At 36.4% G+C, this 13,361-nt stretch overlaps 1 protein-coding gene across 2 annotated transcripts in view; it reads right to left on the bottom strand.

Annotated features, from left to right (window-relative positions):
• Positions 1-2,028: 2,028 nt before the first annotated feature.
• Positions 2,029-13,361, bottom strand: part of BMT2 (base methyltransferase of 25S rRNA 2 homolog) — a 36,710-nt gene continuing 25,377 nt past the window's right edge. For both annotated transcript variants that reach the window (XM_026117720.2, XM_064507671.1), the window contains 2 exons: positions 8,635-8,749; positions 2,029-5,350 (listed from right to left, as the gene is read on the bottom strand). In XM_026117720.2, coding sequence (XP_025973505.2) covers positions 4,721-5,350; positions 8,635-8,749 — 745 coding nt within the window. In that variant the 3' untranslated portion in view covers positions 2,029-4,720. The remainder of the gene's footprint in view (positions 5,351-8,634; positions 8,750-13,361) is intronic.

The raw sequence follows: 13,361 nt of genomic DNA, 5'->3' as shown, positions 1-13,361 counted from the left end.
AAGGCACAGTCAGAGCTGCAGGGCCCAGGCGGCTGTAGCTGCACCTCGAATTTAGGAATTTGGTGCCCAGAGGCTCCCTGCAGCATGTCAGAAAAGACTGGTGTTTCCACCTTGTAAGGGGGGGAAAAATGGATGGACCAGAATAGACTCGTCCAGAATTAGATAACAGAAGATGGATACCTGCACCTTTCGTGGCTCTAGTGAGCACAGGTGGCTGTGCTGCAAGCGCCTTGCTCCAGCTGGGTGAAATCTGCAGTAACACTGTAGGAAAAGCCACCTACATCTCATTTGAAGCAAACGAGCCAGGCAGAGCAGTGAGAATAGCTGCCTGGAGAACAGCATATATGGACCCGGTCTTCCCACGCCGACCCTTCGAACCTACTCCTGGCTCATTCCAGGAGAATTAGCAACATGTAGATTATAAGGATGAGTGATTCTCCACTATATTTGTTAAAGCTGCTCCATCACAAAAAATGCAAGGCTAATGGGCTGGAAAAATAAATAAAAAAAAGTGGACTGCAGTGTTTAGCCTTGGCCACAGAAGGCAGGAGGGCAAGATTGTCCGATTTCTGGATCTTAATAGCTTCATTGCTTAAATACACAAAACAATGGTAGTTTGACTTTGAAGTTTAGGCAGCTGCCACACATGGATATCTCTACACTGCAAAAGTAGAAGCCTGTTTTTCCTGTGGATTTGTCCTTTGTTCCTGTAATTCCTTCATCACAGTAACCCCAGCTCTATCCCCCCTCTCCTACCTAGACAAAAAGCAGTAGTGCTGACTGGCAGCAGCTGGCTACTCAAACATCTGAACTTGGCTGGTGCTTCTCAGACAATTCATTCACAGGAACCACGATTATCTCTGAGATCTTTACCTCTTCCAAATTTAAATAAAACTGGCTAACAGGCTCAGAAGTTACATGGTAACAAAAAGCTAAGAGGTTATCCTTGAACAAACAGAAAAGGAAAAGCCTCAATTGCTTAGCAAAAACCACCTACTCCAGATGCTTTAACAGCATCATGGACACATGTAGTTGACACTATCTTTTCAACTATGATTTAAGAACACCCCTGAAGCAACTATTTGTTGAACTTCTTGGAGAACACTTTACTTTATAAAGAAGTAAACACTTGTAAAACAACTAAGGTCCATGCAAGTTTGCTAAAGACAGCATTTTAAAAATCTTCCCACTACTATGCAGGTTTAAAACAGATTTAAAATGAGGAAAGAAAGAGCAGAAAGTCTGAACATGTAGACAGCCCAAGTACTAGGAATCAAAGGTACCTGGCTGATTCATGGAGATATGATTAAAAGGACTTAGAATGATCACAGATTAAGGCAAGTCAGCAAGTCTCTCTGAAGCATAAAAGGAGGGAAAATTCTGCAGGAAGCAATATTAAGAACAGCTGTGAAATGGTGTTTTCTGATCTTTAGTATCAAGTGAGAGACCAGAATCTAACAGCTGGGATCTGCAGCGAGAGTCACTGGAGACACACTTCAGTTCTGCTGAAATTTAATGTCCTCAGAATCTTGATGAGCCCTGTTTGTAGTTCTTACAGTTGCTTTTCTCACTGCCTCTTTTTTCTGACATCTCCAATACTGAAATCATCACGTAGAAAAATACAACGGTGACCTCAAAGAGCAAACTTACTCCAGGAGCTGCAAAGATAGATTTCAGGAAGGTAGAGGGGAAAATTCAGAGTGCATGTAGATGCATCAAGAGTGAGAAGAGAGGAACTGCATTATCAATGGTGGCATTTAAGTAGGCAGGCAAAGAAACATGGAATTCCTCTAGCTGATCCTGTATCAAAAGCCCTTCCATAAAGCAGAGACCAAAACTGAAACAGAGAAACTGAGATCGAAGTACCAAATTAAACAGCTTTACTATAATTCTATTGTTTATAAAATATACTTGAGACAAATTTTTTCTTGAAAATAAGGGAAATAGCTATGTATTGATTTTACTGGACTTCAGTGTAAACTGATTGCAAGGGGAAGAAAAAAATAAAGAACACTCCCACCCCAAACAAACAGTTTATATAAAGGTTTTCTTTTTCTTTTTAATAAATGTGCTTTGTTCACAAAAAGTAGTGATATAAAGACAACAGAAATGCAAATACACATTTTTTCTTTTCTCCTCCAACACCTTAACGATGAGAGATCTTCCTCATCTCTTGTTGAGTCATGATTTTGAAACACTTCATAACCATACAGCCATTCTTCTTGCACCAAAGCCAAATATTCAAAACCTCCTGATATCACTTTATTGTTGAGGGAGGTTTAAGTATTTCTGTAAATTCCACTTTCCTCCTCCACCACAATCCACTGTCCATTGGGGAAAACAAACATACAAAACCCCCACCAAAGAACACACTTCGGGTGTGTTTAGAATGAGCAGCAAGAGGACCAAGCTTTTATAAATCTCCGGTCCCTAAAGCACAGATAAAATGGTGTCACCAAGTTGCCAATTAGCTCTAAATTTTAAATGTTAATCTATTTATGATAAATCTTGGACTGCATTGCTTATCTGTATGAATCACAAACCAAATTACATTGACCAATGCCAACATTTATGCTAGTTGGTAAATAACTTCAAAAGGAGTATCAACTGTTAGGCACACTTTGAAGTATGCACAAATTTAAATTCCTGTAAACAACTGAATTAATAGCACCAAAATTTTAGCTTTAACATGAGCACTGCTGGAGTCAGTAGTTCACTGGGAAGAATAAAGGTTTTGACTGACAAACACTTTAGTGAAAGTGAACTTTAAGCATTAGATGCAAACTCTGAGTTATAGTTCATTTTAAATCCATACTGTAATTCATTAGATGAATATTTTCTGCAGAAAATTAATATTATCAACTATGATCTTTGTTTTTGAGTCTAATCTTAATTTTTACACATCAAAATATAATTATTTTGTATACAATTATACCATTCACATTCAATAACAAATTTTAATTAGATTTTAGGGGATACTTTATGTGTAAGACACACAAAAAGCTTATGTAAAGAATAAAGCATTGCAGTACAGTTCATGTTTTAGTGTAAACAGGACCAATACAGGATGACTTTTTGTAGCAAATAAGGTATATCAGAAAACGGGCAGGTCAAACTGTGACACTTCAGTGCAAAACTTCAAAGGAAGGGGTTAGTTTCATTTTTATAATAACCACTGTAAAAGCCACAGTAAAACTGCAGTTTATGTGGTAACTTCTGGATTAAAAATACAAGGTGGTAGGTTAATATGGTAAAAGGTATATTTCATCACAGCCATCTGTGAAACTATTCATTAGTATTTTCTACCATGTTCCTGAAGTCAGTCTGAAATCCATGATGTGGCACCTAGTTTGAACGATGTGTGATTAGGCATTTACATACAGATTTAAAACCCTAACATTCAAACCTGAAAATTCTGGCCATTCTTTCTAAATGGAGGGCAATCTAAGCTAAATTGATACTGAATCCTCTGTTTCTACCTCTGAACAGAATCTCCCTCTCCTCCCCACATCCCCCCTCATAAATTTATCACACAAGTTAAAAAAAATCATAAATGTAAAACACTTCTGCTCCAGCTTCTTATATTGCAGACCAGTTTTCAGACAGCTAATTTTTATTTAACCAAACAGAAAATTTGGGTCCAAATAAGCAAAAATCATGTATGTTCATTTCACTCATATAAGTGGTCTGAATACACTTGTTTGAGCACATACGTGTATTCTTGAAGAACTTATATAATTAGATTGCTTTTACAAAATTGGTCTGTAGTCATAATTTGGGAGGTCTACAATAAAGGACAATTAAAGAAAACAGTTGTGTTTTTTAAAAATGCATAAATAGTTTACTTTAAAACTTGACAAAAACCACCCTGTCTCCCTCAAACCCCACAGTCTGAAAAGAATACAGAACACCATCACTGGGGAAATACTGATGTATGTTAGTGCTAGTGCTCTCGTAAAATCGCAAAACCACCTTCCAAGCTTTGAAGTGAAACATAATTGTCTAGACGTACCACACTCCTCTGTGGGAGATAACCGCTTCAGAATTCTCCTGTCTACCTGCAATTTATGTAGATGAAGTTACACAGTGGGGATAACCATGTATGAATATATTCCAATGTTTTGGTGCTGTATCAATTGGTGTTATCTCAAGAGGGCTGCAGTGAAAGTAAAATCAAATGTGCAAACATTATAGCTTCTCCAGCCCAGACTTAACCAGAGTGAAACACATTTTGGAAAAAAGTTTTGTTCCATAATTAAGAAGGGACATGTGTAACCAAATGTCTTAGAACTATCCGCACATTTAATTAAAGTGCAAATTATTCCTTCCTACATAAACTTCTCAGAAGCCCACCAACTCCAGTGCCTTAAGCTCAACAACATTAACAGTTAAAATACTGAAACAATATTTAGCAAATCAAATAGAATTCACACTTCACAGCACTAAGGAAAAGAATGGTACCTTTCTGGAAAAAAATTTAGTGATATAAATTGTAAAGAAAGTAACAGCAATTTATGCTATGACATGAGTCATTTGCATAAAATTTGTATTTTTCACTTTCATACAAGAATAAATTTTAAAATTCAAAAGTAGAAAAAAATAACAAACTCTGTAAACCTTTGCATCTTTATGCAAACCATTTTTGTGTGTTGAGCCCGTGTTAGTATAGCAAAATTAGTTAAGCAAGAGGTTTGACTTAAAGGGCATTTCAACTACTGCATTAACTTAGAAGCAATATAGGATCTTCTAGCTCATAAAAAGGAATTGAACTAGACTGGCTTTCTCCAGAGTCTGAGTCGTATGGAGCGTCAGGTAGCTCCATAAAACCGTAAGCTAGCTGTTCATCTTCTGTATCTGATCGAACATAGCAGGAAGTGTTGGAATACTCCTCATCTTCTATACTGTTGAAATCCTGTGGAATATACAACATTCCTGGGTAGTTCCTGCTGACTAAGTCACTTGTTGTTTGCAGGGAAGTTTTCCTAAATGCCATCAGATGCATGTGGGAAAACTTGGAATACTTGAAGCGTTTAAAACCCAAGGATTCTATGGCAATTTTCCAGCTTTTCATCATCATTGCACGGCGATTCTGATGGGATGAGTCAGGAGTGATTACAAGCAATAAGCCATTTAATACGAGAAGTTCATGTGCCTTCTTGCAGCATATCCATCGTTGATAGGGTGATGGGAAGTAAGAAAGGAGGAGTGAAAAAACGACGACATGGAACAGTTCTCCAGGTAGAGAATCAATGGGATTTTTCAGCTGCTTAAGAAAGGCATCTATAGCATCTTGTGCCAGTTGGAGAGGTTGCTGAATTTGAAGATTTAAGAAGTCACATTTGTATACGCTCTAGTAGAAAAAGAAAACAGAAAAAGCCAAACAAATATCAAGATTAAAGAAGAATTCACAATTTAAACCCACAGGATAATCATCAACAGACCTCTTCATTCCCTTGAGGATATTTCACATCTGCTGAATATGCCTCTTGCTAGTAAATCAATCTAAAATACTGATTTAAAAATAATATGTAATGCTAGCTTTCACAGTTGCAAAGAAAATTTTTAGATGTGGAACAATTTATCGGAGATTTAATAGCTATAAGAACTGTTCATTTTTAAAAAAGAAAATAGCAGATTAGTCCAAGCAATGTTTCTAGCGTCAAATCAACTATTTCACAATTGATTAAAAAAAAAATAATCAGACAGGCCCACACTGCTTGTTTCTCCAGATGCTGGAAGCTAAAGTCACCCCATATTAACTACCAAAATTCCCTATCTTCCCAGTATACTTGTCAATACAGTTGCGTATTAAAATGTGGCAACAGTATGAAACAATGCAATTCTTTAAAAAAAAAAGTATAGATTATGTTTTGCATAAACCTGACATCATTGATTAGAAAATAAATTTGATACTAAATATTTTCACTTAAAAAAAAAAAAAAAGAGTCAGAGAAATTCAATACTTTGGTATTAAGCTATGTTAGAAGTTACAGCACGGTAGCTACTTTGCAGTAAGGACATTCACTGTTACACTTCACATTTACAGCAAGGCTAAAACATGCACTTTTGGGCAGTTAAAACAGAAAGATAAAGGCTTTAAATTCATCAGCTGATCATTTGTGTGCCCAAGCCATCCAAAGGCAGGAAATGACACACCAATATAATATACACAAACATAAGTTCATAACATCCTCAATCATAGAACATGCTCAAAAATATAATCCAAGAGTAATATTACACTATTCAGTTTGACACTTCACATTCATAAAGGCCTGGCACTGACTTCTCGTATGAATTCTTTTTTTTTTTTTTTTTTTTTTTTTAAATGATAGGCTTCAACACAACAGCAGCAAAAAAAAATGATATTAATGACTAGAGAATGTGCAGTGAATGACAGACTTCTAAAAAAATTAAGTGAAAATGAAAGCAGAAAAAGTACTCTGTGGAGCACATCTGAAAGATAAAGTTAAATCTGGTGCATTTTCATACCACAAAAATATTTATAGCATATTTTACAAAACAATAATCAAAAAAGTAATACTGTTGTAAAGGTATTCATAAACCAATTCATATGCACAACTATTTGGAAGCAGAAGAAAACATTATTTCTATTTATATAAAATCATGTTCTCTTCAGAGAATATGCATTAAATTTGAAAAATTAATCAGTGTCTTAAAAATCTGTGATTTATTTTTCACTAGCTTTAATCTTGGCCACTGGTATGCAAAAAAGAGAGTTGCATTATGTGGCTATGATCAAGAAATTTTAATTGCAACCACTGTACCTGCAGGGCTACATTCTGCTTCCTTGTAATATTTAGCACAGGAAATTAACAGTCGTAACTTCATGATGTCTACTAATAAGTTTTAAAGAAAGAAGTGCTTTGAAATATAATTTTTCAGGGTAACATGATAAGTGTTGCTCCTAAGTGAAGTTAAGTTAAATGTTGCACATATACGCTTGAAAAACAGCTATTTAGACTGCAAATCTCTCAGCAGTGGAAAAATACTCATAAAACAGTTATGCAGAAATAATTTTAAGAACAATTTCATGACTAAAGGATGTTCAAGTGGGATTTGAATAGTGCAAGGCAGTTTTAGGAAAAGAACACTACCAATACTGCACAATTCTGCTCTAGACAAGTCTTCAATTGACATTCTTAGAATTCTTCTGGGAACTGAAACAGCAGTCACATTTCAGTGCATCCGTTGACATTACAGAACTCAATCCTACTTGTATTTTCTTCATTTTTAATTTCAGGATCCTTCCAGTCCTTTTCTGCCACAAACCATATTTATACCAATAAAACATCTGCATATTTAGCATGTTTCCCAGCAGTATGAAATTGTATTTGGACTTAGTTACTCTTCTTCCCAAAGTGGAGAGTCTCCCTTACTTCCAATTTTGCTTTTTTTTTCCCCCCCAATGTAGATAAATCAAGCTATGCTAAGAAAGTAATCACTACTAACTATATTCTGAAAGATCTGTGTCACAAGCAGAGTGTCTGAAGGAATGGCCAACAAAAACACGAGGTCAAGAAGTTTTGCTTTCGCCAGTCTCTCTGCCTTCCTCCTAATTCACAGTTCTGTGTACTTCCCTCAGTGTACTTTACACTAACACTGAAAATGGTCATTGAACAATGCCTAGCTAAATGCAACACCAATCTTTTCTTGGTGCAGCTTTTCATTCCTCAAAACACAAAGCCAAAACTTATTTCCATATTCGTACATCAACATTTTAAGTTTTCCCTATATGAAACATACAAATTCTAAACACTTAAGACATTTATTCTCTTACACTAATAACAGATTTCAGTTCCTCTTATAGTTTTCCCCCCAATTTTACATCTTTCTTATTCCTCAGATTAAATTTTTAGTTTTTTTGAAAGATGTATGTCCCTTTCTGTATCTTTTTACCTGCATCCTGCTTTGCCATTTTGCTTTGTTAATAAATACTATCAGGACTCAAAAAAGTCAAGTTAAGAGGGAAAGACAAAAGGAACACGTCAGGACTAAAGCAGAATTAATGTATTTCAGAACCTTATTACATAGAGCAAATGCAACAATTTACCCCAAACACAGTACTTACAATAAAGAGCATCCTAAGCCGATACATTTGCCCTCAGGACTGAGAAAGTTCAGCAATATTTGTAGCAATAAACTGAAAGGCCCCAGTAGAGCACACTTATTAACATCCTTCCCCCCCAAACCATCCCCGAGTACAGTCACTGATCATTTCTTCCTGCCAGCAAATGCAGCCTCTGAGAGAAACCCTTCATGCCTAAGCATAAACCTACTTAAATATTAGTTAGGCCTTTCAAGATGCAAGGACTTCTACGAAATGCCATTAAAAGATGGCTACAAACACTTTCCAATTTTAATATCCACAACAACATTATAAAGGTCTAACTCATAAAAAATAGATCTTTTAAAACAAATCAATTAGAGTTCTCTATTAATAAATCCTGGAACTTGTTCATGCGAATGGACATAGTATGAAGACCATAGCTCACTCAAAGCAAAGATATTTAGGATGAATATTTAAGTATTAAACATACATTTTATAAAACATTTTAAAGTATTCTAAAATATCTGAGAATGAAATAAAATATTAATTCAGCAAACATCACATACCTCAACAGCTGGAACAATATCTATGCCAACTGTCAGAAATTCTTCAAACTTCAGAAATGGATTAAAGCAGCTACCAACATCAAGTAATCTAATCTTTCCCAAGGAGTGGAGCAATCTAAGAAGCAACAGGAATTCAGTTTTATCAAATGTTATTTGTTGAAACTATATTCTGAATTACATTTTCAGATAATTAACACAAAAAACACCTTGTAGTGTTCTACGATAGTGACTAACAGAAATGAATGCATTGCTTGAATTGCTGACATGCCTACAAAAATCAAGCCCTATCAGTAAAGTAGATATTCCTAAGGCTGAAGATCCCGAGTTATTAATATTGTAATAGTAATAATTTGTGCAACTTGTAGTAACAAACTAAAAGGCAATTTGGGTGTCTGCTACTCAGGCTTACCTTGTCTTTCCTCATTTAATATCTTTGTGGTATCTACCAGCATGTAGACATAAGTCAGACAAGTTACTTCTATTACAGTTTCAGGAGTTCACAGACAAACTGACAACACTACCAATTTGTCAGTCCCATTTTTAAGTGCATCTGAAGACAAGCGTTACAATCTGAATTAACAAAGACAGAGGATACACAATAGTATTCTGTAGTAAATCAAAAAAAGTCTCTAAAAACGAAAACATTTAATTATTCCCTGCAAAATATTTTTATTATCTAAACATCCCAACATTTTAATGTAAGACCCGTGTTAACTAACTTTTCTGAAAACAGGTGACTGTTCGAGGTTCTCTCCATTTCTATTTTCAGTGGGTACTGCAAAAAAGTTAGACTGCTCCATAGAGAGTCAAAAACTTCAGAACTGGCTGCTCAAATTGTAGGTAAGTTATTCTAAACATCTTGATGAATTGAAGGATTTCCTCAAAACCACTTGGAAATATCTGTTCAATACCATGTAATCAGTTTTGCTTTTGGGGTATCGGAAATTTTTAAAATGAGAAATAGTAAAAATAGCCATTTCACATGACTTATGAACAGCTAATCAGAGTTCTTCTAAACTGACTCAAAGATGAAGATTCATCCTATAAGAATAATTCTGGAGCACATTTTGGTAAATCAAAAATCTATTTCCCTATCAACAACTGTGTGACAAATCTACTATTCAAGGAGGAAATTATAGATAAAAAGGCCAAAGACTGTAATACTAAATACTTAATTACATTAAAAACAATGAAGGGTAATGATAAAAAAAGGGACGAATTAACTTGGGAAATCATGACTTATTCTTCAGACTAACAGAAAAAGGTTGAGGTGCTTAGGACATTTTTTATTTTAGTTCCATAATACTGCAGAGAGATGCACATATACCCTCCCAAAATATCATGGAAGATGAAATAAACACATTGAAAATTGGCCCACTGCCATCTCAGCCAAATTCCAAAATTTCCTGGGGTAAAAAAGCCTGGAGAGTGAGAGGTCAGAAAGCAGACAGCAGACCAGGATAAGAAGAAACCACATTCTTAAACTGCCTGGTGGAAGCTCCCATTATAGGAAGTAAAAGATATGCCAGTGGCTGGCAGAAGAGGTTTTCCTTTTCTTTGGAAGCTTTGACATTCTCTGTGACCAACTGCAAAACCAACCTAAAATGCCTTCATAAAAACAGACATCACTGTTCTTTTGAGTTAAATACATAGCTGTCAAAAAACAAAACAAAACAAAACAAAACACCACGCAAAAACCTGGCAACTTTTTAAGAGGATAGCTTTTCGTCTTGCTTCTGAAAATGTTCTTACCTTCAAAGGCATAGCCCGTGACAAATACCTAGAGGAACATTTGTGGTCTTCAAGTTTGCAACCAAAGGCAGTTTCTTCATGACTAGCGCAGTTGCCACTGTATATAATGTAGCATCAGAAAAGATCAATGCACCTGTACAGAAGTACTTACAGTCACCTACTCCATTGCCATTAAAAGTTTTGCCTCCTCCTGGCACTTCTTTGACAGTTTGTCTAAACTGATACGCTGTCCTCTCAAAAGAATTTGAATGCTGCACTCAGTTAACACTGACATCAGGAACTTAGCTGTTGAATACACCTTATAATCAGCAACATTATTTTTTGGTTCCATACGCTCCTTCCAGTCTGCACTTAGGAGGTCCCTGCTGTTTGTTCTTCCTTTGAAATTGCAACAGACAAGTAAGCGTTGGAGTTAAATAATTCTGGTCAATTCCAGTCCACTAGCAGACAACTACTATTTCTACCTATTCTTTAAAAGACAACTTGGATGAGTGCTTCCCTGCATTAAAAAAAATATATATATATACAGTATAGTCAGAAATAACTGGTTGGGCCAGCAGTGCCCAAGAGTTTCAGCTCTTTCTCTTGGATCAGTTGCAGGGTGGCATGTAAAAATTTCCATCCCGTTTGGTAAAATCCTAGAATACCTAAAATCCATTAATGGAGCCAGTGAAGGTGAATTCACAGCTCTGTCAGGGAGGAGAATGATAACTTTCTAGCAAGCAAAGTTTGTTCCTTTTAGCTTCAAATGTCTGTCTCCAAACCCAATGGGCTCCTCTAAAACAGCATTTGTCATCCTTCTGGGAAAAATTCAGCCCTGGAGACACATGACTGAAAAATCTTCCAGAAATACATCTACACAGCCAGTGGAGTCCAATAAAACCATGGTTGTACTGATAGCAACAATAAAGCAGTAAGAACACAGAATACAGCAAACAATTTCTTTAAGAAGCAATAAGGAGATCTGGGCTCTCTAGGCTTCTCCCCAAAGCTCCTTCTTAACTCCCAATGATCTACCATGGAGAGGATGTTGCAGAAGCATGAGAAGAACCCTTGTATTCAGCAAAATAATAATGCTGAGTTTAAGGATTTTGCTCCTACATGGAATATAAGATATCCATGGGATATTTCTGTCAAACTGCAAGCAACACCAAGGCTAACGGTTCAGCAAATATATCTAATTCTCAGTTAAAATTGTACAAAGTACCAGAGTTCTCAGTAAGTTGGTCAGAACTGAGTGAGATTTCAGAATGAAGGCAATAGTGAATTTCTTCCCAGCTTGGATGCCAATCTCAGTGCATCCTGTACAACAGGAATTTGAATGATACCAAAGGACCATATGGATGCTAATGGCCATAAATTACAAATATGGGCCGAAGTCAAATCATGTTTCTTTCCATGCAAGGTTGGAACAGGGCTTCTCAGAACAGCACTTCTTGTCTAACCATTGCAGATACTAATGGCAGATAAATAGAGTAAACAAATGAATGGAGCCACTGAAAAGATGATGCAGAAACTAAAAGCAAAAGTCACTGTTCACTTTATTCTTTTTCATTCAGACAGAAACACCTATGTCTGTATGTATGCTTGCCTTCTATATAGTAGTCCAATAGTTACAGCAAAAGAATGGAAAATGCATGGGGCCAGAGAAAACAAAACATGCAGGAAATGGACTCCATAGCCTAGTGCAGAGAAAACTTCCCATAAAGAAAAGAGGCAGCTTCTAGAGATCATTAAAAATTCAATTTAAAGGGTTAGATGAAATACCTGAACAGACTAAAAGTAAATAACACAAACCAGAAGCCTCTCATCTTCAGAAGAGCCCACTTCACTTACAGAACAGTCAAACTCACGGAGATGTTGCTCGCCTATTAAACTTGCATTCTTGGCTGCAGCGTGGCTTTTCCCTGGGTGAAGGCACCCTTCAGACTACTTGTGATGGCATTATGGCACACTTCTAGAAAGCTGCAGCTTTGGATTCCAAGCTGAACAGAAACCCAAAATCAGCTCTTCTATACAGACAGACAACAGATCTAAGGCATTCGATATAAGGCAAAGAGAGGCTTCCTTTTCTTACTGTGACAGCTGCATCACCTCAAAGGCATTTGGCAGTCTGAATCCACTGCAAATGAACTTTGAAACCTTGTAAGTAGTAGAAATTCAGATGCTCACTTGTGTCTAGACTTTCCTGCTGGTTGTCAGTGTTTACTGCCTCTCAGAGCATAGCTGTAATGAATTGCTGCATAGCAGTTCTCAGGCTGCCAGCTATCAATGTAAATAGATAGATAAACAGAGCATAGTTATGTGACCAAAAGGAAAGTCACTATCTCTGACATTAACTCAGGTGCTGATCTCCTCATTTACAGTTTTATACTTCAATTATCATTCATCCAAGCATGGAAGGGGAAAAATTTAGAAGCCCTACACTGCTGTCAGAAGAGCAGAACAAAACAAAACAAAAATAAATCTGGTTCTGACTGGCAACACTGGTAGGCCTCACATTTTTGGAAAAACCCCACATAGAAGACATCCCATAGGAAGGACTTGCTTATTGACATACATAGGAAAGAAGAAACTGTATGCTGCACCTTAAGAGACAGTCAAAACAGGACCTGTGAAAAATCCATACCAAAAAGGTTATTATTTTTACCATTAAGCAAGACTGACTTAAGGAAAAAAGAAGAAAAACTGGACTCAAAAATGGAACAGAAGAAGGGACTGCTTTGTTGAAGGGAGGGGCTATTAAACAGCAGATAACAGCTGCTTTTGTCTTGCAAGACTGATCCACTTTGAAGCTCAGCTTCATGACAGGTAGAATTGTAATGTTAGAGACATAGAACTGCTTTTGGGATGGGAGGAAATACTGAAAACAGTGTTACTTTTTATAGAGATGGGAATGAGAAATTTACCAATTTTAGTCTGGCAAAGAACAATATGAGGAACTGGAAATGGCTTCAGTGAAGTACCAGTTAAAA

Source organism: Dromaius novaehollandiae, chromosome 1 (genome assembly GCF_036370855.1).
Source record: "Dromaius novaehollandiae isolate bDroNov1 chromosome 1, bDroNov1.hap1, whole genome shotgun sequence".
Lineage (NCBI taxonomy): Eukaryota > Metazoa > Chordata > Aves > Casuariiformes > Dromaiidae > Dromaius > Dromaius novaehollandiae.
This window is presented reverse-complemented; position numbering and strand designations above follow the sequence as displayed.